This window comes from Amblyraja radiata, chromosome 8 (genome assembly GCF_010909765.2).
Source record: "Amblyraja radiata isolate CabotCenter1 chromosome 8, sAmbRad1.1.pri, whole genome shotgun sequence".
Classification (NCBI taxonomy): domain Eukaryota; kingdom Metazoa; phylum Chordata; class Chondrichthyes; order Rajiformes; family Rajidae; genus Amblyraja; species Amblyraja radiata.
In genome coordinates, this window is record NC_045963.1 from 22,047,948 (window position 1) to 22,074,097 (window position 26,150).

At 40.2% G+C, this 26,150-nt stretch overlaps 1 protein-coding gene across 9 annotated transcripts in view; it reads right to left on the bottom strand.

Moving 5' to 3' along the window:
- esrrg (estrogen related receptor gamma) overlaps positions 1-24,940 on the bottom strand; it is a 243,948-nt gene extending 219,008 nt beyond the window's left edge. The window contains exons 1-5 of one of the 9 annotated variants that reach the window (XM_033025360.1): positions 22,641-22,795; positions 21,144-21,188; positions 18,027-18,102; positions 17,827-17,916; positions 2,137-2,215 (exon numbers count right to left, since the gene is read on the bottom strand). In XM_033025360.1, coding sequence (XP_032881251.1) covers positions 2,137-2,153 — 17 coding nt within the window. In that variant the 5' untranslated portion in view covers positions 2,154-2,215; positions 17,827-17,916; positions 18,027-18,102; positions 21,144-21,188; positions 22,641-22,795. Of the gene's footprint in view, positions 1-2,136; positions 2,216-6,989; positions 7,010-17,826; positions 17,917-18,026; positions 18,103-21,143; positions 22,278-22,640; positions 22,797-24,810 lie in introns of those variants that run through there. The other 8 variants (XM_033025362.1, XM_033025364.1, XM_033025363.1 and 5 more) reach the window with 8 other exon arrangements.
- Positions 24,941-26,150: the final 1,210 nt, after the last annotated feature.

The following is a 26,150-nucleotide window of genomic DNA, read 5'->3' on the forward strand; positions in this document are numbered from 1 at the left end:
AATTTTATCGTTATAATCACGACCATATGACAAAAGCAGAGGTCACTAGGGACCAATTTCAAGTGATTTTCAGATTGCACTTACATATGCTGAACAGTTAAGTTCGCTTCATTGCACCTGCGCTGATTTATGCAGCTTTCCACTGCGCTCTTCCTCCACTTGCCCCCTGCTCCCTTCCCCCCCAAAAAAAATTCTGGCCAAGCGAAGAAAAGTTTCAAAGGCTGACTGACTGTTAATATATATTTTTTTCTTCTCTTCATTTAATTGAAATCTGCTTTAAATCTTGTTCAGCACTTACCCCCCTTCAACCTTCAGGTGCCAGAGGGCTTGTTACTTGTGAATTATTTAACAATCATATTTGCGGTAGGAAATTGATTTTTGAGTAAATCCATATTGATTGAGTTATGCGAGACTAATGATTTGAAGTAAAATGTTGCTGTTAACTTCTAGGGAGGGAGAAAGATAATTTTCTGCATCAAATTTTCACTTGCAAGGGACCCTGGTACCCTGCTTTCACCCTGTCACAGTCTATGGTGACTAACTGTCTGCCAACCATGACCAAGTGATTAAAGCAGACAGCATCTGTGTATCTTTGCAGTAACAGGAGCCTGATTTCTATTTCCCATTCATTGAAACTTGAGCAGTCTATTAGCTCCTGCATTTTAGTTTGATGAATTTATTACTTTACAATTTTTTTTAATCAAATGCATTGCTTCCCCAGAGCAAAAAAAAAAGCATTTATTTTTAGCTATTCCTTTTCCAGATTTATTACAAATCCTTTGGTCAAATCCTGCTGAATGAATACATTATGGTGTGTTAAAAACATCTGTGTCGGGAACTTATCCCTCAGCAATAATGGACCAAATATTGTCAGGACTTTTCAATGTGCCGAGTATTTTTGTGACTTGGAAGCGGAGTTCCCCTTGTTTTCATGCTTGATTTCCCTCTTGCTGAGACAGCAGACACACAACCTGTTGCCAGGCTTCTACCACTGACACTCAAGCTGATGGGCTCTCACCCTTCGCTTCACTTGCAATGTTTCATTTTAACACAGAAACATAGAACATAGGTGCAGGAGTAGGCCATTCATCCCTTCGAGCCAGCACTGCCATTCAATATGATCATGGCAGATCATCCCCAATCAGTACCCCGTGCTTTCTCCCCATATCCCTTGATTCCGTTAGCCCTAAGAGCTATATCTACTGTAACTCTCTCTTGAAATCATCCAGTGAATTGGCCTCCACTGCCTTCTGTGGCAGAGAATTCCACAGATTCACAACTTTCTGGGTGAAAAAGTTTTTCATCATCTCAGTCCTAAATGGCCTACCCCATATTCTTACACTGTGATCCCTGGTTCTGGACTCCCCCAACATCAGGAACATTTTCCTGCATCTAGCCTGTCCAATCCCTTAAGATTTTTTTATGTTCCTTCAAGATCCCCTCTCATCATTCCAAATTCCAGTGAATATAAGCCCTTTTGTCCCTTCTTCCCAATAGTTCCATCACTTAATATGAGGGGAGTGCATCTCCAAAGTCCCACTTTAGTTCCAAAGAACGCAGCAGGGTGGATTGATTAACTTGCTATCATGGGACTGCTTGCGATAGATATCTAAAATATTTATTTCTTTATCTCTCACAGTTTCTGGTCGTCTTGCATTCAAAAGCACCGTCATATGGTTTTGAGTTTGGAAAACTCAAATATTAAGAGAAGATTATGTACCACAGAATAAAAAACTTCATGATTTTGCCCAACAAGTCTAAGTTTTGTTGATGTAATATTGTAATCAAATTTGACAAATCAGCTATACAAAAAAAAATCAGAAATTGAATTTCTTCAATTGTTTGGGATAGGGGGTTTAACGTATCATTGGATACTTCCAATAAATATAGAGCTGTTCAAATACTAGATTTGACCTCTGCTTTGTTCAATGAGCATAGTTTGATGAGGGTTAGATTATTTTCCAATAAATATCTGTGCCTCCATACTGAGGAAAACGGAAGAGGCAGGAAAGTGGCCAATCTTGCCAGCTCTGGGTTACCATCCAGTGACCATGACTGGAAAGCATAACTGCAGACATCAGGAGAGAAGAATTTCAATGCCCTACAAAGTGAAACAACCTGCCGATCGATACTCACGGTTTAAGTTTCCACATGAAGAATGGGCTCTTGGGCGTAGTGAGGAAGGCTGTCACACCTGTGGAACTGCACCCAGCGTCTTCAATGAGGGAGAAAAGGGGGAAAAAGATCACATTTTAATTGCACATTTTCTTTCCCTACACGAATAGTTCACAGGTGCTCACCATCCATCAAAAGAAAGGATCTATACTAATAATACGCCATCCTATGCACCTTTCCTCCTTACCTTTTTACTATAGTAAAATCAAACCCAATCACACTGTAGATTGGTTATTGCATGTGAACCAATCATAGTAGAGTTGCATCACTAACCCAAGTTACTGTATGCTTTATATTAACACCCACTTCCTACATTAGGTAGTCTTGGAAGCGGCGATGATGAATTAGCAACTAACAACCTGCTGTACCGCTATACTATGTGTTACAATTAATGATGACTTTAAACTCCAGGCTGTGTAACATAATCATTTACATGGTTAATATAAAGCATAAAGTAAGGTGGGATTAGTGATGCTACTTTATTACGATTGGTTCACATGCAATAACCAAATACACACATCATCTCCGCTTTCCCAGGAGCTTAAATAATGCAAATCTATCTCTCTTTGCCTCCCCACACTTCTTCAATTTCTAAGGTTTTCAAAAGATTCCTCACCATAGGCTAACTAGTACTCTTGAATTATTAGTATTATTAGTAGGCATTATTCTTCCTACTCATGTTAGCTTTGGTAATTGATAGCACCAGTATCCTTGGCCGTTGAATACCAACAAAAGGTCCAGCTAATCCAGTATGAAGAATGATAATAAGAAAGGGGGAGTGAATAGCACAACTCCTAGCTGCTGGTTACAGGACCATTACAACACTAGATGTGGGTTTCTTGCTATCACTCCTGGTCCTGGAATAATGCATGACAGAAGGAAAAATTAAAAAAATGAAATGATTTAAGAAAAAGGAAAAATGAGAATAGATAAATTATGCATAATGACAAAAGACAAAAAATGGTTAGAAATGTAATTGTTTATCTGTCCAACCTAGTATGCCGAAAATAGCTCACACACAAGACTTTGTGAAGCTCAAACCATTATCGCAGTACATTCAAACAACTCTCTCAGGCAAGGCCACAGATTAAGGCTGTACAAGTGGATTTCCTGAATGATTTTGGTCGAAAATAATGATGTGCTTCTAATTTGATAAATAAATATATTAGGCCAAATTCACTGTTGGTAGATGGAATGGAATTCTGAAAAATAAAAGCATCTGCATTTTTGGAGGACAATTAAAGTTTGGGTATACACAATGAATGGTAGCACGCCAGGAGTGAAGAATAGAGTGATCTTAATGTATATGTTCAAGATCCCCAAAGGCAGCAGAACAGGTAGGTTAAAGAACAAGTTGGTTAAGAAGGCATTCATTTGCTGGGAGATAGAATTTAAGACCATTAAGGAGGGCATGGTACATCTATACATTGGCTTGGTCACAGCTGGAGAACTGTGTTCACTTTTTATTGCCACACACTATAGAAAGTATGACATTGCACCTCAGAGAACACAGGGTAGATTCACCAGGATGTAACCTGGGATGGAGTGTTTCAAATATTAGGAGAGATGCAACGGACTGGGTTTGTTTTGGAGTGGAGAAGGCTGAAGGGGCACCAGATAGCACATGCAAAACTTATGGGGGAAATAAATGGGATAGATGGTGAGCAACATTTTCATTTCCTATTCCTCTGTGATGTGAGGGCTTACATTTAAGGTAAGGGATTAGATTTAAAGGAGATTTGAGGAAAAAAATCACTCTAAAGGTAGATTAAATCTTGAGCACACGCTTGAAGAGATTGTGGTGGCATCCATTCTCACAATATCTAGTGTGATTAGATAAATACTTCAAACGCCATGGCATGGAAGGCCGTGGGCCCAGTGCTGAATGATAGGATTAGAGTAGGTAGGTAGTTGGTATAGGTAGACAGACACAAAAAGATGGTGTAACTCAGCACGATAGGCAGCATCTCTGGAGAATATAGGCAGGTGATAGTTTGGGCCTGAACCTTGCTTCAGACTGATAGGTAAGTATTTGGTGGTCAAACCAAAGTATGTCACTTCAATGTCACTAAAATATTTTGCCTCTTTTTATTTGTGCATCTGCAGAGAAACAGAGACAAGATGTTTCTTGCAGGCCTCCACTCACACCTCCGATCCAGCAGATGAGATGTGTGGCAATACGAATTATCTGGAAGCAGTATTTTGTTTTAATATAAAAGGATTTTGGATTTCACTCCCACTCTCGTGGCATAATAACAACTAGTGCCTCTGCACTCAACAAATCCACTGCGCCCACCAAGCCTCAGTAAACTGTTGAAATTCATGGAAATATTCCTCTCTGTTTAATGATATACAAAAAAAGTAATAGCTGGCAGTGGGATTAAGGTAGTAATTAAATTTGGGTGGTGGGGTTTGGTGGTGGTGGGGGTGGTGGCCTGTTCCTATTCAGAAGGCACTTTCGGCTCTCAATTTATGACATCATCAGAGGCACTCGATTGAATTACTGTCTTGTAATTCACTGCCAACCATCTATTATCCCATATTAATGCCCTTAAGGGTAATTTGAATACTCTGATGGAATATTTATCAAGACCCGGGGCTTGATTCTAATCATGGCACAAGTAAAAAGATTGGGTGCATCTCATTAAAGTCTATTCAATATAAATTAGCTGTACGTAGATTAGTAAGCAATTTGTATCTCTACACAGCTGACTTTGAATCCAGTGTGGCCACAAAACGGCAAGACAATGGGGGGAGAGAGTCCAACAGTAACGTTGGTGTACAACTGCATTTTTGTTTTGCTTCACCCAATGCAGCACAACATGGGTTTGTCATAGAGAAAATATCAAAATACATATATATCAACATTTTACTGCGGACAACAAAATTATCTTTAATTAATTACTTCAATTAAACACTCTTCGGATATCAGCAAATAGCTGGGTGTTTTAGCTCTACCAATGCAAATCATTAAGTGTAATCTATTCCTATTTTCCTATTTTAGTGTGCTATAATTCTCAAAACAACAGCATAACATGCTTGCTAGCCTTTTTTTACTATTGAAATGGTTGACACTTTCAGAATCTAACAACTCTATGCAGGATGCAGGAAACTTCAATGCTGCCTGAATTATAAGGAGATTATTTTATTTTATGTTTAAAAGTACCACCAAACCTAAATTGTACATTCTTGGCCTGCTGAAGTGAAGCTAATCTTAATCGTCATATCTATAAAAATCTATGGAAATATTTTAAATGGGTAAAAGAGGAATCATGCTTCGCTTCAAATCGGATGTTCGCTTCAAAAAAAATTATAAGCCAAATTCTAAGTCACAAAGCTCTACTTTTATGTGCAAATGGCTTGTAATCAGACAATTAAGCCAGTCGTTCATCAGCACGTTGCCATTTAAATGACATTCTGGGGCTGGACCAGTAAAACTCATGGACATCCAAAAGTACATTTTCTGATCTATCATTCCATCAGAGTTGGTTTGGAATTATTAGAGAATTTGCATATATGACTACTTTGGGGTTTTGCTGATCTATTTTTAAGATTAAATCAAAATCGTGCATAAAATATGTACAAACATTTTTGTTCCCACAGGGAGGTCTACAATCCAGCCTTCAATATGAGTAGAAATAAGACCCAGCCTGCCCTCTTCCAGCATTTCTACAGCAGAGATGGAATATTAATGATATTTTAAAAAATGTTCGGTCCTGGGCAATGATTTTAAATATTGGTATTGCAAAATATGTTGCTCATTTCAACATTTTTCTATGCACTCAACTTCACTTTGGCACACGAAAATCATTGTCAAAGGAGTTTGCAGTTAATAAAAAAATGTTTATCAAGGTTATATACTTTTCAAATAAGGAAATAAACACATCTGAAACATTGGTGCAAATAATGCCATAATTAACGATGCAAATAGAATATTAAAAAGAAAATATTTTTAATTATTTGCTCTTTCCAAACAAGAAGCAGGATGAATTGGTTTTCAGATGATATGTGAATTACAATAATGCAATACACAAAACTTTAAGGATAAAAAAAACTCCCACAGTGTCTTTGGGAGCAGAATGGGTTTCACAACTGGGGTGCTCATCTGACCTTATACCTGCAAGGAAGTCCCCAATATGTGGATTTCATGAATAAAAACTAAGTGGGCAATTTGTCAATGCAATTCATGTTGTTCACAAGTTCACGTTCACAAGTTATAGTAGAATAAGGCCATTCGGCCCATTGAGTCTACTCCGCCATTTAATCATGGCTGATCTCTGCCTCCTAATCCCATTTTCATGCCTTCGCTCCATAACTCTTGCCACCCATTTTAATCAAGAATCTGTCTCTCTGCCTTAAAAATATGCACTGACTTGGCCTCCACAGACCTCTGTGCCAATAGGTTCCACAGATTCAACACCCTCTGACTAAAGAAGTTCCTCCTCACCTCCTTTCTAAAAGAGAGCCCTTTAATTCTGAGGCTATGACCTCTGGTCCTGGACTCTCGCACCAGTGGAAACATCCACTCTATCTATGCCTTTCATTATTCTGTAAGTTTCAATGAGGTCCCCCCATAACCTTCTAAACTCCAGCGAGTAGAGGTCCAGTGCTGTCAAACGCTCATCATATGCTAACCCACTCATTCTGGAATTATTCTTGTAAACCTCCTCTGGACCCGCTCCAGAACCAGAACATCCTTCCTCAGATATGGTGCCCAAATTTGCTCTCAGTACTGCAAACGCAGCCTGACCAGCGCCTTATAGAGCTTCAGCTTTACATCTCTGTTTCTGTATTCCAACTGACTGGCAACTCACCAGATGGGATCCCAATTTTACAGCCAGCACCTCTTAACAGGGACATTGATTTTGGCTGCAGAGAACTATCAGTCGTCAACATCACAAGAGTTGTGCAGATCCTGCTTTGGAGATACTGGTGAAGGAGGGGAGTAAGAGATGTAATATTTTCCAACCAGCGGGCAGTAGAAAACCTTTTAAAGCTAGTTGCTCGACTCAAATGGGGAAAGTCACACGTGGGGGGGACATGATTCAGGAAGAGGTTCAATAAACCTACAGTGATAGCCAAGTCAAACCTTCTGACTCACATTATTCTGAGATTCACTTGCATTCCCTTCATGTAAAATCACCAAAGGCACAGAGAGAGGACATTCATCACATTGAAATCACGCACTGTAAAGAAAAAGCTGTTACTATTAATAGCTAGCTATCTAGCTGTAAATCCCTCCCCTCTCTCCCCCTAACCCTTCCAAACACCTACCCGGTGCCCCATCTGGATGCACCTATTTCTCCCTCCCCCTCCCCTTCCACCTGCATTCTTTCCTCTAGCTTCACAAATCATAACTCTTCAGTCCTTCTGTCTTTTCATCTCTGGCATTTGTCCACATCTGCCTAACAACCACACCCCCCCCTCCCCCCCCCCCATCCCCTCCCATCCCCCCTCACCCGTATCAACCTATTAAGCTGCCAGGCTTCTTCCTGCCATCCTCTCTTCCAGATTTCTTTCCCCTCCTCCCCACCCAACCTCGTAACAATCAGTCTGAAGATGGGTCCCGACCTGAAAAGTAACCTATCCATGTTCTGCAGAGATACTACCTGACCCGCTGAGTTACTCCAGCGCTATATGACATTTTTTTGCTGTTAAGGATAATCTCACTTCCCTATATCTTGGTGTGTGATCCCAGAGGTTAAAGCTCTTCGTAAACATATTCAGATACTTTTTAAGAATGATAAGCATTTCTGTCTCTCCTACTCTTTCAGACAATGAGTTCCAGTCAATTTGTATGCTTGTAGAAATTCAACGGCATATGAGTGTAAGAAAGGCAGGAATATAAAACAACTTAAGGGGCAGCATATCATCTGGAGATGTTGCCTGACCCAGCACTTTGTGTCTATCTTTGGTATAAACCAGCATCTGTAGTTCCTTCCTATGCAACTTAAGAGGCAGTTGGCTAGAATCTAACCTTGTATCCCACTCTGAACAGTCAGCAATTGATGCAAACCTTGTAAACAGAACTAGGTCCCTTGTTGAGTGCTTGTGCACATAGACTGAGGCAATAGTGGATTCTGGCTGCAACTTGTGTGTTGTCTACATGCATTATGTTGAGCGCATGCAGTCAAACATGGATTGAGTGTCTGCCACAAGATACCTCAGATAGTTTGAGATTCAGAAATTATTTTGGTAAAATATAAGAAATCTAGCTTGTAGGTGTCGCCCAACATGCAAGGGTTGAAGACAAATATGTGATTGGAAACTTCAAAATCATATCTATCACACTTAGGTCATGGAAATAGCAACGGCAGTGTTGAGGCTCAGGCCCATCTATGGCTTTGGTTTCTGATCCAGGCACATGCTGTACTTGTTTCAGGCTGACAACATACCTATTCTTTGGCTAGCTTATTAATCACGGCTGTTACTGATCTCAGACAATGTTGAACCGGTCTGTTCCGAACAAAGTCCTTTAAAGAGTCAAGAGTCAAGAGAGTCAAGGGTGTTTTATTGTCATATGTCCCAGATAGTACAATGAAATTCTTACTTGCCCACCATAAAGTTACTCACCATTGAGATTTCCATTCCCTCCAGGTAGATTTCATGTTACCTACTATTTCTCCCTATTGGCCGCATTGCAAGTTTGTTAGAATGGGTCATGTGCACAGAGAGCAAACACTGGGATCACACAAAAATGATTTGCAATGGGCATCAATGTATGTCAAATTGCCTAATCTAACCAGGAAATGGTAGGGGTAGCAAAGGTACAATTAGCTTTTCAGTCCACTTATTGCTTTCATAATATTGATAAAGGAGAACATTAATGTTATACAGCTGTGTAGGAAGGAACTGCAGATGCTGGTTTACACCAAAGGTTGACACAAAATGCTGGAGAAACTCAGCGGGTCAGGCAGCATCTCTGGTGAAAAAGAATAGGTGACGTTTCAGGTTGTGACACTTCTTCAGCTGTTATACAGCTGACAGTTGTTGATCTGGTGAGCATTTGTGCTGGATCAAATGGACGAGGATAGCTATTGTTGAGAGCAGGGATATTCAGAAGATTCTTTGACAATAATTTGCTGCTTTAGTGCTTTGTTAGTTCCCTGTACTGCTGGGTCAAGTTCTACTGGCTTCTCTGACTATTCATCCTTTCTTCATCATCCCACTCCAATTCAACATCCAAAGGTCTCGGCCGAACAAGTTCCCCTTGAAAAAGTGCACTAAGGACCTTGCAGCTATGATGAATTTCAAAATTAATTCTGGGGTACACTGGTAGACATCTTGCAATGTACGCAAAATGCTGCATGCAGATCCAGCATAGGCTCTGTACTAGAAACACAGAACTGCAGCTGTGGGTTTGTATCAAAGATAGACACATAGTTCTGGAGTAACTCAATGGGTCAGGCAGCATCTCTGGAGAATGGATGTTGTTTTGTGTCAGGACCCTTCTTCAGACAGGAATCTGAAGTAAGGTCCCAACCTGAAACATCACCCATCCTTTTTCTCCAGAGGTGCTGCCGGACCCATTGAGTTACTCCAGCACTTTGTGTCTAAATAAGGTCTATACTCTTACACTGTGCCTCGACTAGGTGGCTGATGGGTTTCTCAGTCAGTTGAGCTCAGTATCTAAGCCCATCTTCCTGACAGAAAGGAAGGGTCAATAAATGAGAAAATACGTCTGGCCTTGCAAATCTGTTGGTTCAGACGTTAAAGAGTGGGTGTTAAGGACAGGCATACTGTGAATGCATTATAACTACAACCATGAAGCTGTGCACAGGCCTGTATGACTCACTGCATGTGGCTAAAACAATTTGTACAATGAATGAATTGAAGATACATCCATGCAATTATGTTTTGTACCTGCAGGAACTCTGCAACGCCGGGAAATCGAAGTACAGTTACATTATGCAGAAATAGTAAACCACCAGGGACCTCAGCAGCATTGGTGGAGGCATGGGAATAGCCAACACCTTGAGTACAGACCCTTCATTAGGGTTGAGAATGCAAAGGGAAAATAGTCAATATAAAAATGTGAGGTGGGGGTTAGACAGAGACTGTTAGGTGATAGTTGGCACCTGATGAGGGGGGAATGGGGGTGGATAATGGACATATGGAGAAAGAAGGAACTGCAGATGCAGGTTTACAAAATAAGAACGCACAAAGTGCTGGAGTAACTCAGCAGGTCAGGCAGCATCTCTGGAGAAGATGGACGGGTGACGTTACAGATTGGGATACTTCTTCAGACTGGAGCCAAGTGGGGGAAGGAGTTTGTGAGGCAGAGGCGGGTAGGTGATAGGTCTGCTTTTTTCTATGGCTTCCTCTTCAGCGGAAGACATCAGTGAGCTGCTCACTACCTCACACACAGTGTCAAGTCACCACATCGACAAGTCAACTAATGTAATCAACAGCTTCGAAGGGAAAGGCGTAAATGTTCCACAATTATGATTTGTCACGTTTGCGTTTTGTCGCACACATTAATGACTTAGACTTAAATGTATGGGAGAAAATTAAACATAAGGGGTGATAGAGTTGAAACCGAGGATGAAACTATTAGGACGGTTGGGGGGGGAATGGGTGATGATCCTCCGGCCATTTGGACAGAGTACCAGCAATTTGAATTTAATCCGGAAAAGTGTGCAACAAAGCACGGCATCATGACACGAGAGACCCTCGTCATGCTTTGGGAGGATATTGAGAGGCATGGAGAAAGAGAGGGGCTTTTGTATGGATGCCACACATAGGGTGATAGCAGCTCAGGTCAATAAGATAGTTAAAAAGGTAAGAAGGATGCCTTCTATTACTAGTCAAGTCAATGAGAGCAAGGAAGTTAAATCCAAACTGTACGCAGCACCAGTTACACCACAGCTTCAGTACTCCATACAATTCTGCACATTACATTACAGTGAAGTTTTGATTGCACTGGAGGGAGTGCAATGGAGGCCTGCGAGGATGTTGTCAAACCTGTTATATTTTGGCTATTAAGAATCATTGAATAAGCCGTCATAGACTTTTTGTAGCAGAAAAACTTGAGGGGACACAGTTGATGTGTATAATGTTATGAGTGGCCTGGAGAGGGAAGGGCCTGTTTCCCTCGGCTGAAGATGTATAAATAAAGGGCAACTGGTGGAAAGCAACTGGTGGAAAGATTCAAGAAGATAATGACCTTTCACGCAATGAGTGGAAGGGGTAAGGAACTCAATGTCTGAAAGGGTGGTGGAGGCAAAAAAAATGCTCATCATAGTAACAAAGTATTTGGATTTATATTTGAACACATGATCTATAAAACTACAGATCAAAAGTTGAAAGTGTTGGAATTGGCTCAGGAAGCTCATTTGTAGCCTGTGCGGTCATGGGGTGAATATTCTTTTGTTTACTGTGAGACTATGATTTGTTTTGGAGGGTAACAAATGAACCAGTAAATGGGTGACTCATGCACAGCATTTGTTTACTGTGTATGTAAACGCCGCTTCCGTGTACCCTTTATGATTTCCTTCAAATATGCGAAAAAAATCACAATTCCTACTCATCACATCAAATTAAAAACTAACAAATATCAAATTACAGTCATACAGCACCAAAATAGGCCCTTTGGCCCAACTTGCCCATGCTGTCCAAGATGCGCCATCTACATTAGTCCCACCTGCCCACGTTTGGCCCATATCCCTCTAAACCCTTCTAATCCATGTACCTATCCTAATGTCCCTTAATTAGTACTTGTCTCAACTATCTTCTCTGGCAGTTCATTCCATATACTAACCACCCTCTGTGTGAAAATATTGCCCCACAGGTTATTAAATGTTCCCCAGTTCTTGATTACCCTACTCCAGCTAGGAGCAAGAATCTATGCATTTACCCTATCTATTCTTCTCATGATTTTTGTAGCTCTATAAGATCACCCCAGCTCTTGCATTCCAAGGAATAGTCATTGCATGCCAAATCTCTCCTTAAAGCTCAAGTCTTCAAGTCCTGGCAACATCCTTGTAAATCTTCTCTGCATTCTTTCCAGCTTGACAACATCCTTCCCAGAGCAGGATGACCAAATCTGAACACAATACTCCAAACGTGGTCTTGTACAACTGTAATATACTGTAACATTCCAGCTTCGCTACTCTACACTCCGACTGATGAAGGCCAATGTACCAACAGCCTTCATGACCACCCTATCTACCTGTGTTGCCACATTCAGGGAACTATGTACCTGCACTCCTAGATCCCTCTGCTCCACAACACTACCCAGGGCCCTGCCATTCACTGTGAAGGTTCTGCCCCAGTTTGACTTCCTAAAATACAACACCTTGCACTTGTGTGCATTAAACTTCATTAACCATTCCTCAGCCCACTATTCCAACTGATCAAAATCCTGCTGTAGTTTTGATACCATCTTCGCTATCTTCAATACCACCCATTGTAGTGTCGTCTGCAACCATGCTTTCTACATTCTCATCCAAACCGTTAATATAAAACACAAATAGCAATGGACCCAGCACTTACTTCGGAGGCACACTAGTCATGGGCTTCCAGTCCAAAAGAACAACCTTCCCTCATTAGCCTCTGCTTCCTTCCATGAAGCCAATTCTCTATCAAGATGACAAGCACTCCAAGGTTTCCCATATGATCTGATGTTCCAGAGCAGCCTACCATGTGGAACATCATAAAATGTGTTGCTGAAGTCCATATAATAATAATAATAATAATGGATGGGATTTATATAGCGCCTTTCTAATACTCAAGGCGCTTTACATCGCATTATTCATTCACTCCTCAGTCACACTCGGTGGTGGTAAGCTACTTCTGTTGCCACAGCTGCCCTGGGGCAGACTGACGGAAGCGTGGCTGCCAATCTGCGCCTACGGCCCCTCCGACCACCACCAATCACTCACACACATTCACACACATTCACACACAGGCAAAGGTGGGTGAAGTGTCTTGCCCAAGGACACAACGACAGTATGCACTCCAAGCGGGATTCGAACGTCTACTGCTCAACTCATCAACTATTTGGATTACTTCTTCAAAAAACTCAATCAGATTCATGACATAATCTCTCACATCTAAAACCATACTGACTATCTTTAATCAGTCCCTGCCTATCCAAATGCATAAACATCCTATCCCTCAGAATACTCTCCAGTACTTGCCTACCACAGATGTTAGGCTCGCTGGCATTTCCTTGCAGCCCTCATTAAATAGGGGCACAACACGAGCCAGCCTCCAATCTTCTGACACCTCACCTGTGTCTAATTATGATTCCTATATCTCAGCCAAGGGTCCTGAAATATCTTCTCTAGCTTTATGTCCTCGGATATATCTGATCAGGACCGGGAGATTTATCTAACTTCATATGCCTGAGCACATCCAGCACCTCCTCAACACTATTATGGACTGTCCTCAAGACATCTCCTTTAACTATTCCAAGTTCCCCGGTCTTCATGTCTTTCTCATGGTAAAAATAAAGGAGAAATACTCATTCTCAAAAAGATTGGAGAAATACACGATATCTTCTGAGGTTCCACGCAAAGATGGCCACGTTAGTTTCTGAGGGGCCGGATTCTCTCTCTAGTCAACCTCTTTCCCTTAATGTGCATATAACATTTTTCTTAATATTATCTCAATAGGATGTTTCTTAATATTATCAGGTTTATATTGCAATTTCTCATTAATCCTATCAAATGGTGACACTTGATACAGCATTCAATTGTATCTATCACTTTTCTGCCCATTCCATCAGCATGCCATCTCTCGTTGAAGTCTATTGCCATTCTCCCCATTGTTCACTTTGTCCCCAGCTTTATGTCATCTATAAATTAAGACATTCTGTACTCTACACCTAAATCCAGATCATTGGAGTCCATTTCATGTGTGCTGTCAGTCTTTTCTCCATGCTTCTCGCTTTTCTCTTTTTTTAAACTTCTCCTTCAAACTTTCTGCTATTAGCCTGGTTCTCACTTGTGTGAGAACTGCATCAACTTTGAATTCTAAACCACTGTCTAAATTCAAGTAATTGCACTTTTGGCTTTCAGACACATCTGTATTGGAATTTGTGGCAAATCGAATGACTTTAAAAATAGAGGCACATAAGAATAAATCTAGAATTTGTTTTTCTAATGGAGGTTAATACAGCATAAACCATCACAATATTTTGCTCCCCGAGGAAAGCACCATTTTAATTACTAATAGCCTACAAACTATCAATATTCGATGATTGAAGTTCTTCAAAGTCATGTGTACTTATGGTCACCTTTACAAAAACTAATCTCGACTCTAATGTAGTCCAACATTACAGACAAGACTCATAGTAAACAACATAAGCTATTTTTTATTACTCCTCTATCTTATTATGCCCACTAAATCATGGCTCCATTGCAAAGCTGCACCCAACATTGTGCAGCGGGTCAAGGGATGGGTGAATCGATTCCACCTAGTTTCTCACTTTTTAGTTTTCCAATGCAGCTCCTCCCCAAATTGTGACAGGGTTCCATTCCTGAGAGCCGTTCGTCATCTGAACAGGTCGCAAGTTGGAAACGTGGCTGCTGGGCAGTATATATAAATAAAATCATAGGCCACCAAGGGCAATGTTTAGGCATACCTCAGGGCATTTAATGCCCCCACTCAGATTTATCTGTAAGGTGCAATAATCTTTTCCCACACAGCAGCAGCTGACCAATCCACCCCACTGGTCTACTAAACATTCGTTCGTATGTACGGGCTGTATATAAGTTGCTTGTTGGTAACCTGGGGAGGAACTGTGGTCGGAGTTTCAGTCTAAACAAAGCACAAACATTATCTGGGATATTGTTCACTCCCTCACTCCTTCCCCTATGGCTGGTGATGTACCAAAAGGTGTTTAAGTATGCTGATCGCAAAATGTCCTAGGGTTACAATGGCGTGTGTGTCCATGCAATATGCATGCAATGACTCCTGCTCTGGCCAACTGAGTAAATGTGCTGCAAGGCCAATAGACCATTAATTGTGGGTATTATTATATGTGCTTTAATCATTTATTGTGCATAAATGGGTAATTAAATTGGTAGTGCGTCAACATGGTGATTTGAAAATGGCTGCTGAGATCCAACCAAGAAGATACTAAACGAACACACTCATAAAGTGGGAATGAATATTTTTGCCGGGGTTGACTAACACTCGGTCAACGAGGAATATAAACTGAAAAGCCATGGCTTCGCAGGCAATGAGATTCCAAGCTCTGCTAGAGTGTCTAGGGAAACACCGGAGACAAGATAGAGGGAAAAAAAGGAAACAGAAAGATGCAAAGTCAGGCGCATGCAGACTCCTAGCCAGGAAACAAATGACCCAGAGTCTTCTGCAAATAAAAGTGTGACATGCCATGTAGGGGTAAGTAAATCAATATGCTTATACAAAAAAAATAAAGACAAAAATTGTTTTAGACATTTCTTAAATTCTGTAGGAAAAGTCACTTTTAGAACACCCACATTCTTGTTTCGTATCAAAGTGAAAATGCTGCATTATCCACCAATATCACTCCTTCATTATCAGCAGCTGGCTACTGTGCAGTTTTTGCAAACTGTTTAAAAAATATTGCATTATTTTCCTGCTTTAACCTGTGCAAACTACATACGCAGTGCAACTGAAATGAGAAGCGGTGAGTGCCAAAAATGTATCAGAGAAGGTCAGGAAAACTACAGCCTATCTGGAAACAACGTACAAACTCAGAGATATGCATCTTAAATCATGCTAAATTACATGCTTCATGCTGGTGGCTCAGTCATGGGAAATTATCAAGCTACGTGATGTCTCATTTGTTTTTTAACGCATTATGCGATATTGCTGAGGAAAAGCTCTTACATGTGTTTATATAAATATTGCTCTCATGCTTTACATTTTTGGTCTAAATAATAGGAAAATCTTAACTATATATCACTTTTTTAAATGTGTTACAGAAGTATACCATTTAGCGATATGTTATGCATTCATCGCAGACTGTTTTCGATGACTATAAATATGTTTGCCCTTTACACTGAGCCTGCCTGAGGGATTAGCAAACCCCCAAAAGTTCAGTTGAATATTATCCGAATGTACATCTCTGCTCGAATAAAGTAGTTAAGCAGCCTGCAGTGTAGTGTGATTGCTTCTGGTCTATTGATAATTTTCCCAAAAATTCATTTCTAATTCTAAGAATCCGAATCCACTTGTTAAAACCCGACATGGATTGCCTGAGCTAAATGGGGCCTGTTTCCATGTTGTAACTACTCTATATTTCTATGTATTATAATTTCTATATCAAATATTAGTTTCCGTCGTCACTTCAGTTGCGCCCAATGTTGCAATACTGATATTAGCACAGCAATTATCCAATTTAAGAAATTACATGTCTTTTTTTTCGGTCAATTAATTTAAAATATTTAAAATTAATCCTTACAAAATTTGCTTCATCGACACCCTACTCTATTATGTGGAAGAATGGGAAAACAGAATATTACGTATTCAAGAAATAAATGCAAACTACATAATTTTTGCATTATCACCACCATTTCTGTTAAATGCAAAATCCAAAGATAGAATCCAACTAAAGGAGCCCAGTGTGGAATTGAAATCCCTCTAAATAGATAATAGTGGTTGAATTGAGTTGATTGGCAATCTTTACCAGCATTAGTTATTGTTTCTACTAACTTTAAAGTTGTCAGTTGATATGCTCTTTTCACTTCAATGACCCAGCCCTGTAAAACATTTTAACTCTACTTGCACTGTTTTAGCATTTATCTTTAGTTTACACTGGGCACTTCTGATCCCGAGATGCAATCTAACCTTCCTTGTCAGAAAAGCCAAATATTATCAATGCCTCCCTTTAGTCGAGTTAGCGTAACAGTTCGGAAATGATCACACTTTTTTTTTCTACTTGCAAGCTGATTTTACTTTTTTTTTTAAATCAGCTTTTAGACAGAGGCAAAGTATTAGCGTAGTTCCTGTATAATTTCACCCCATGTCCCGCTAGAGTAGTTGTTGGGAGACAGTTGTAACCCCATTATGGCATTATGTAGATTAATTAATTTGAGAAACAAACATAATCACCTGTTATGTATTCAAAGTGTATAGTATCGGGATGCATCATTGATATTTCTAAAATATTACTGTAGCAACGTATGAACTTCATGCAACCAAAGTCAATCAAATCATAACAAAGTCCTCTGTAATGTAAGTGGAAGAATGATTTTTCACAATACTTAGTAATCTAATGGAGATTTCTAAAGTTCTGACTGATTATGCGGGTATAGGCCACCTCAGAAGAATGTGTAAGATAGTAGGGAAGAAATACAAAGCTTTTACTTCTTGGCCATTGATCTGAAACTAGCCCAAACAAGGAAGGTCAAATGTCACTGAGTTAACAACTCAAATGAAATGAATTTAATTAATCTCAAACCAGACCAAAGCAAGTGTGACCCATGCATAAAGCTATCCATAAAGTGGTACTATACTGTCAGCATCATCTAAAGGTCAGAAGTACATCTGATATGAAAAGTGAAGATGTTTAAGTTTGCCAAGTAGAAAGTCATTCTTATAAAGTTAAAGGTACATTGAAAGGATATACTATTTCACAAACTATTCCTAATTTAAATTGTATGATTCACTTCAAAATTACGGATTGAAAAAGAATGAAGGTCATAATTGACTCACCCTGTTATAAGCAAGCACTGCTTCTGACAGTCAGGGACTCTAGTCCATTCCACTTTCTACTAAAGGCCACTATAGAGTACCAACAACCTTCTGTGAGAAAACATAGGTAAGGGTATGGGGATTAGAATTAAAAAATGTGTTTCTTAATAAAATCTGAATTGTTTGCTTTCAGAGAAAGTGCTATGAAGCTACTGTATAACCTGATGTATAACTTCATATAGTGGGTAACTTGAATAACATCTTCTTAGGATAGTTTGCAGGCTCTACGTTTCATATCTAATAGAAAAACAAGTAGAATTACACCATAGCACTGGTCAAGAAGTAGTCTTAAAGTAACAGAGGTAAATCAAGTAGCTGCATAATATATATTTGTTTACTTAAAGCTCTAAATAAAGATTGTTAGCTTCTGGTTATATTTAGACAGACTATTGTCATTAAGGGTAAGCGCTCCAAATTCAGGACGAGTGACTCCAAAAAGTGTCAGCCATTTTAATTGCCAGATTGCAGTACAGCTTACAGAGTAATTGCAGTACACATTTCTGACACAATGTTTTCAAGTAAGCAAAATGGAATAATAGCAAAATTATATCACACTGACAAAAATGCCATATAGTGCAATCTCTCCAAATCAAAATGCTTGCTAAGCACTTTACATGAAGAGTTTGCCCTTTGAATATCATCTTGTTTCCTGACATATTTATTTACCGAAAATCATGTTGATATTCCTCTGAAGACTCCAGGCATCAAATTAAAAGAAAAATCAAATTGTAGGATTCAACTCTGAGGTATAACCCCAAAAGAGTAAACAGATCATTTAGTGAATCATTGATTATGAACCTTAAAATCAACGTATTGACCCTAGTATGCAGCCTCACATTTAATTTTAAACGTAAAATTTAACTAGAGCATCTAACCATAAAACCTAAAATAACAATTTGAACCCTTAAAACCTAACCCGAGTTACAACTCAATTACTTCACGGCGCCTGAGGCAAGCATGTTCAGTCTAATGAATCAAGATATCCCAGCTGCTAGGGTGGAATGGAAGGGAGAAAAAAATTAGAAATGCATTACCTAATTTTTAAATGTAAAATGCACTCACAATGGGTACGTTCTGCAAGCATTTTATTTTAAAAAGCTAAATAAAATTATATCCCTCAGAAACCCATCTCAGTTACAAAGCACTTTATTTTGCAGATGAACTTACTTCACCTGGCCTGCTGCAGGTTCGCTGACAACTGAGTATGGTGTCCTCTGGAGAAACAATGGGCACTCTTGTCTAAACTTCAAGTTAAACCATCCAATTCTTTAGTTACTGCTAAGGAACACCAACAACTGAATGCACAAAATCATAAAATCTTTACAACACAGTGAATGTATCAGCCTATCGTGTCTATGCCAGTCAAAACAAGAAATATCCAACCCAATCCCACCTCTCAGCACCAGGTTTGAAGTCCTATCAATCTTCCTGCTTCAAGTGCATTTTCAGGTATTTCTCAAGTTTCAGGTATTTCTGTCTCTACCCTCCTTTCAGACATGAATTCTGGATCCCAGCTTACACCACCTCCCATGAGTGCAAATATTTTTCCTCATCTTCCTTCTAATCATTCTACCATTTGCTTTAAGTGTATTTCCTTTGGTCCATAACCCATCTGCCAGGACAAATTGGTCCTTCTTACCTACTCTTCCTTAACCATTCACAATTTTAAACACTTCAATTAAATCTCCCCTCTGCTGCCTCTCTTCAAAATAAACCGATGCTAGCTTGTTTAATCTATCCTCACAGCAAAATATTATCGAGTTCTGGCAACATCCTCATATATCTCCTTTGCATCCTCTCCAATACAATCACACTGTTCCTGTAAAGAGGTGGTCAGAAATGAATGCAGTATATATGAATGAGTATAAATGAATGAGTCTGAAGAAGGGTCTCGACCTGAAACGTCACCCATTCCTTCTCTTCAGACATTCTGCCTGTCCCACTGAGTTACTCCAGCATTTTGTGTCTATCTGCAGTATATAGGGTCTGGTCTAACTGGTGGTGTATGCAGTTCCAGCATAACCTCCCTACCTCGGCTAACGTCATCCTGTCCTGTTATCTTACACGATCAGTTGACATGTACTCCAGTGCTTCCCTGTTTCCTACCAATATTGTTTTCAAGATTACGAACATTTACATATCAATAAAGCAAGCAACCTATTGAGATTTCAATAAACAAGCCTTATTTTGTATTCCTCACAATATATTTTGTTTACAGGTAACAAGGATCAGAAACGTAATTGCGGTACTAATTGCAAACTGCCAGCTCTCAGGTATTCGGTTGGAATGCCTGAGAAGAAATTAGCTTGAATTTCAAAACTGAGAAATTAAATAAAGGATAAGTTCATATATGAACCAGTCAGACAGTTAAACACATCAACACACTTCTGCTATTAGTGCAACATTATTAATACTTGAATCTTCTAAAGATCTACTTTAGTTTGAATTTATTTTGTGATTTGATGTGAAATTATGCCATTAACATCATGACAGGTCATTTGTGTTTGATAATTCGGGGGATATTAGTTTGGAATTGATGCTAAAACTCCAACGTGATAACTGTTACAGTGACACAATAAATGATTTAAACATCATTCTACACTCCGGCAACCTTGGACTGTGCATCTTTATCACTGAAAGGGTTACAAATAAAATAATTCAACAGTTTTTGTCTTAAGCTCCAAACGCTATGGTTACCATTTGACATTCAATAGTTAATCTGTGTGCAGTTGTTGGATTCGAGGCAAGAATTTATCAGAAAGCACAATGGATCTATCAACCTGTGTAACTAAGGAGGGGACATTTGATCAGCTGACTGTAAGCCCTGTATGATATTAATTATGGGTCAAGCTTAAGATTTGTAGTGAGATTTGCTTTAATCCTCCATATAAGTGTTGTGCTATGCACGGCACATTGGGAAGAACTGAGTGATAATCAAGTCATCCTGCCATTACTAAGTAAAAGTAATAGATGAAATATTAAACATGTCACAGCAATACCATCAACTTCATTTCAATGAAACGAGTAAGCAGACAGGATAAATATGCTGGATAAACTAGTGAACGGTCCTGTTATATTCACATAAATACAAATAAAGCATAAAATACAATGGTGTTATAACGATCTAAACAAACACCGGCAGCATTTCCTTGACAACATTGTCAACACCTATTCCGATAGACACACCATGACCCCGAGCTGTATCGTTACATGAAAATGCAGAAAGAATTAACACACATGACTGTTGTTTCTTTAAAATAATCTACCATAAAACTTACCAGTGCTGGCTCCTCGCTCTGACAAAATATCAGCAAAAGCGACACCTTTGAATGAAATAATGGTTAAGCAAAACTGACCTTATATAGTCGCAACTATTTCTGGACTTTTAAAACATATATGCAAACACACTGTACATAAATGCAGACGCGAAAATAAGAAAACAGCGTGGCTCAAAAAGCGATGAGGGGTCTTGTTTTAAATGGGGAAAGCGCTCCCAGCATAACGTGGGTAAAGCAGAGACCTTGATTTGCAGGATCTGACTGTCAGACACTCTGCGTCACTATAAACACTATAAGGCAATGGTATCAAATTTCAAGAGTGCCACTACGAGGGGTTTAAGTGGAGAGCGAGTTCAACCACTTGCATGTGACCGCATCCTATCAAGACAGTTTAAACGTAAACAAAAAGCCAGCCTCCTACTTCAAGTGTTTTTAACTTATAGCTTTGCCAGTTAAAGGTAGTTTATGTGCTCCCAGGCCTTCTAAGTTTTTACTTATATGTGCCCTGGAATTGTGTGTCTAATGATGTGCAAATAAGTAATGAAAGGTGCTGCCAAATGCATGCGATTGTCGCAGACACTCATTGTCTGGGCTAAATCTAGTAGCATACTGTCTCATGTGTACACTGCATCAGGAGCCTGCATTGTGTACTGTTTGCTGCAACGTCCTAAGACACAACGGGCCCTCCAGTATAACGAGCGTATAACTGACAACAACTTGGCCAAATCCACTCGAAATCTGCACTGCTCAGATGGTAGGTCTGACTACACCTCACAAGTTACACAAGTGCCGTTTTCGGGCCGTCTCGTTAATTCGTTCCCTCGCTTGCCGCCGGTTTATTGCCGCTAAATGTCTTGGAATACAGTAGGATAACTGATGTTGTTTCTTGCCGAGATAATGCGGCACGCCGGCCCAGCATTCAATGTGACTTTCCCCTTCTCTCTCTCTCCCCCTCTCTCTCTCTCTCCCTCTACCACACTGGCATATATACACTTCCCGTTCTCCCCAGTATACACCTTCCTAACTCACACACATACACACACACACATCCGCCTCTCGCACACAGACACCTAAACTGTATATGGTCAGGAAACAAGCTATGTTCGCACGTAACGTGCTTCCTACCATCATCCCCATGTGGTCACAACAAAACTGAACCAAGCAAGCAAAAAAAAATTGCAACTGACGCGCCAGGATCCCCAGGCCTACAGTGGATCAGCTGTCAATCCCTTGCATCTATTTTCAGGACAAGACCTGCAAATGATCATTCTCCACCATCCTGCCCCTTTCGCTCAGCCGCCGAGCCTGAGACGGGAGAGGATGGCAGGAACTTTGGAACCCGAGGTCGCGGCACACTGGCAACCTTCTGCAAGGGTAACCTCAGCCGCTGCACAGGCGCTTTAATAAAATCGCAAACGGAGGCTGTCAGAAAAAGCTGCACGTCTTTTCTTTCCTCTCTCCCTCTCTCTTAGCAAAGTGTGATTGATTTACGATTACCTTGGACAACCTCCCTATCAGAGCGAGAGCTGGTGCCGGGGTTTATTTGGTAGTTTAAAGTAAATGGAAGCCGGCTACTTTCGCTTTAATGTCCACGGGGTTCGGAAACGCTGCAACCCTCTCTTTACAACACACACGCCTCCCTTTCCTGGCAACCCGTACTCGAGAAATCTCGGGGGTGGCGATCGCGGCAGCCGACACCGCTCTGCCGGTGGATGGAAGGGGACAGAGGGCCAGCGGGAGAAGATAGGCGAGTGGGTTCCGCGTCCGTGTTATTTGGGGCCGCCGTGATGGAGTTTAGTGGCTGAAATAAGCGTGGTGTAAGGGCAGTCATGTGATCGGCACACACCCGCCCGGCAATGCGCCCGTCCGCACTCAGCGTGACCCATAGCGTCACTCTGCCTGCTTATTTTATCAATGACAAGTTGCAACAGACGGGACAAAATTCACCATCTCACGGCACTGGCGGGGCTCCAGACTGATAAGAAATGCGCACTGGAAGTGATTTCCATCTGTTTTTTTTAAAGAAACCACATGATTCATTCAGCATCGTTCGGCGATAACGATGTCAATTTCTTTTCCCCCTATATATTGATGCCATGTCAATTTATCTTTTTTGTCTCTCTCTCTCTCTCTATATATATATATATATATATTTAGGTTTAACTCCCCTCCTCCCTCCCCTCCTCCTCTCTTTAAAAAAAAACTCTCGTACATAAAGGTTGACACTTCTCACTTCTTCTGGGACTTAATGTCCAGGTACAATTCAGGACTGGTAGATTCGGACCGGGAATCTAGCGAAGGCAAATCCTGATCTTCTGATGGAGCGCGCGATTGTGTGAGTGTGAGTGAGTGAGTGAGTGTGTGTGTGTGTGTGTGAGTGTGTGTGTGTGTAATTCGGGAATACCAGTGCATCAACAATGATGCTGATAGAGCAAGCTGGTTGGAGAAACAGGAGGGAGGGGGGGGGGGGGGGGTGATTTTATCAAAATGATCTTAGAGGGGCATCAATTCGTCACGCGTTATTGAGCACTGTTATCAGTGACTGGTATTGAGGGTGTGGTTTATTTTATTTACAGATCCGAGTTTATTTTTGTATTAATTAGACGCGCGCACCAGTTTTGATGGCAAGCGCCTGTTAAATTACCCCGAGGAAAGAGATGATTGCTTCGCATATTTGACAGCCGTATAATCACCGAAGTAACATCTAAAACTAAGTTTGAACGCATGACCTATTGTTTGCTTGATCAGATAGAAATAGTTTGTGGGATGGCTGGATATTTCTTAGAGCAATTTTTAACCATTTGCTGTTGCCACTTTCGGTGGTGAAATGGTTGCTAAACAAAAGCTACTATTCTTTATAGAACATCCCGACTATTAAATGCAAGACCTCAACCCGGCTGGGCGATCTAACCTGTACACGCGGTCTTTAACTTCGAACTTTAGAAATAATCGGGGGATTCAATTTATGATTTCTACATGTTTAATGTTTGAAACTGGTAACAGAACATATGAAGTTAATTATAATTGCGCAAGTAGAGGTGGCAGATTGTGTAAAAACGCCAAGGTACGTTTTGTAGTTGGATTTCAGTACTTGACATGATACGGCGAAATAATATTGTTTTAAAATCGCGGGTATATTTACAGCAATCCCTAACCACTGTCGGCGATATATCGCTACTAGTTCAGCACTGGCGACTGAATATTTAATTTATAAGACTGAAAATTCCCGTCTCATTCTGTTTCGTTCTTAATTTAAATTGAAGGATGGCTCCTTCCAGAGCGCGGCCAACATTTTTCATTGTCTTCAACGATGAGGAATAAAAAATATCGAATATTGAGTAATTCCACTCCAATTTCACATAACAGCAACCTTCATCTTATCCTAGCGATAGAGCACGGCAGATACTACCGACGTTTAGCATGCATTCCATCAATAAAATATGCATTATCTGGCTTCCTTCAAGTGAAAAATTACTGGATGACACATTTGTCAAAATAGTAAGACGCGGAAATGAATTCGTCATATGTTAGGGTTTAAGTACGTCTATTTAAAAAAACAATAAAAGAGCTTTAGAATCAAAAAATTACGTTAGACATGTATAAATATATAAATATATATAAAACACTAGGATATTTGGTGCCGAGATATAATTATTGAAGTACTCACATGGTTCGTGGCTGCAGCAAGATTGAGTTAATCACAGCTTGGGACCTTCCTCCTGGACTCAGCAATAGCAAATGGCCAAATAGCTGCACTCAACCTGACCACTTAGCAACTTGGGAACAGACAGAGAGGGGTAGATCAGTATTACCATCCCAGGCTCTGTAGCCTATAAATAGCCAACTTTTTGATTGATACAAGGAACAAATGAGAGAAGAATGCGTAATTTTGCGCATGAGCCCCCCTTCAAGTGAAAGAGAGAAATATAGAAAGGGAATCTACTGGGATGGATAGAATGTATGTGTGTGTGTTTAAAAGAGAGAGGGGGAGGTGGGGTGGGGGTGGAGATACTGAGACCGAGAAAGCCCCAAGCTGATCCACGCGGCAAACTTGTAGGGTTTGAAGGGTTTGCTATTTATCTCAAAGCGCCCGCCTGACACACCTGAGGAGAGAGTGACCCAACTGTAAGGATAGGAAAATTTGGCAGAGATCTGTGCATGTTTTCAGCTTTTAAAACTTACGGTAGGAAAGTGCACATTGTTATATTTATTAAATATGAGAACATAATAAAAAAAATCTCCATCTCCTATTTGAGTTAGGTGTTGTCAAGAAACTATTGAATCCGATTGTGTTTCTCGTGTTTTATACAAAATTTATAGTTAAGACCAGTCGTCCGTTCTTGAGTTGCAACGCCACAGTTTCTTTATTTAGTTTAAGTCTTGTTATCCATCGCACTTATTTAATTTTATCTTGAAATAAACGTTGCGTGCCTCCTTGGTGTTTGCGGGTTAGTTTGAGTAATTATTCTCTTGCAGACGAGTTTAGGTTAACTTAGGTGTTGGTCAAAGTGTACCTCGAAATCCTGAATTAGGTGTGTGATTTAAATGCTTGAATTATAAAAATACAAATTCTTATGTTACTGCGAACATTTCCCACCCTCATTACTTCACCCTTCCTATTTACAGTAGTGCCTTTATTGTTGCTTATGATATAAATGCTGTATTTCAAGAGCATCTGGGGATTTATTTTAAAACTATATGTCTATTTCTCCATGTCGAATTGGAGATTATTTTCTTTCCCTTTCGACTCGAAAGGCTTTCCAGGCGCTTTAAGGGGGTGATGTGACTAGAAATCAGTCTTTGATTTATGCCTACCAGTCTGTTTCTGCACTGCATACATTTCCAATCTCATGCCCCATAAAATAATAACAAAGGGTCCGCATTAATCCGTCTGCAAGGCTGGCTTTGAAAACTCGTGTATATGCCTCAAAAGTTGAAGACTAATTTATCAACTTCCCACTTTTCCGCTGAATGTTCTAATTTTGACCACCTTCGCTATTTTATTGA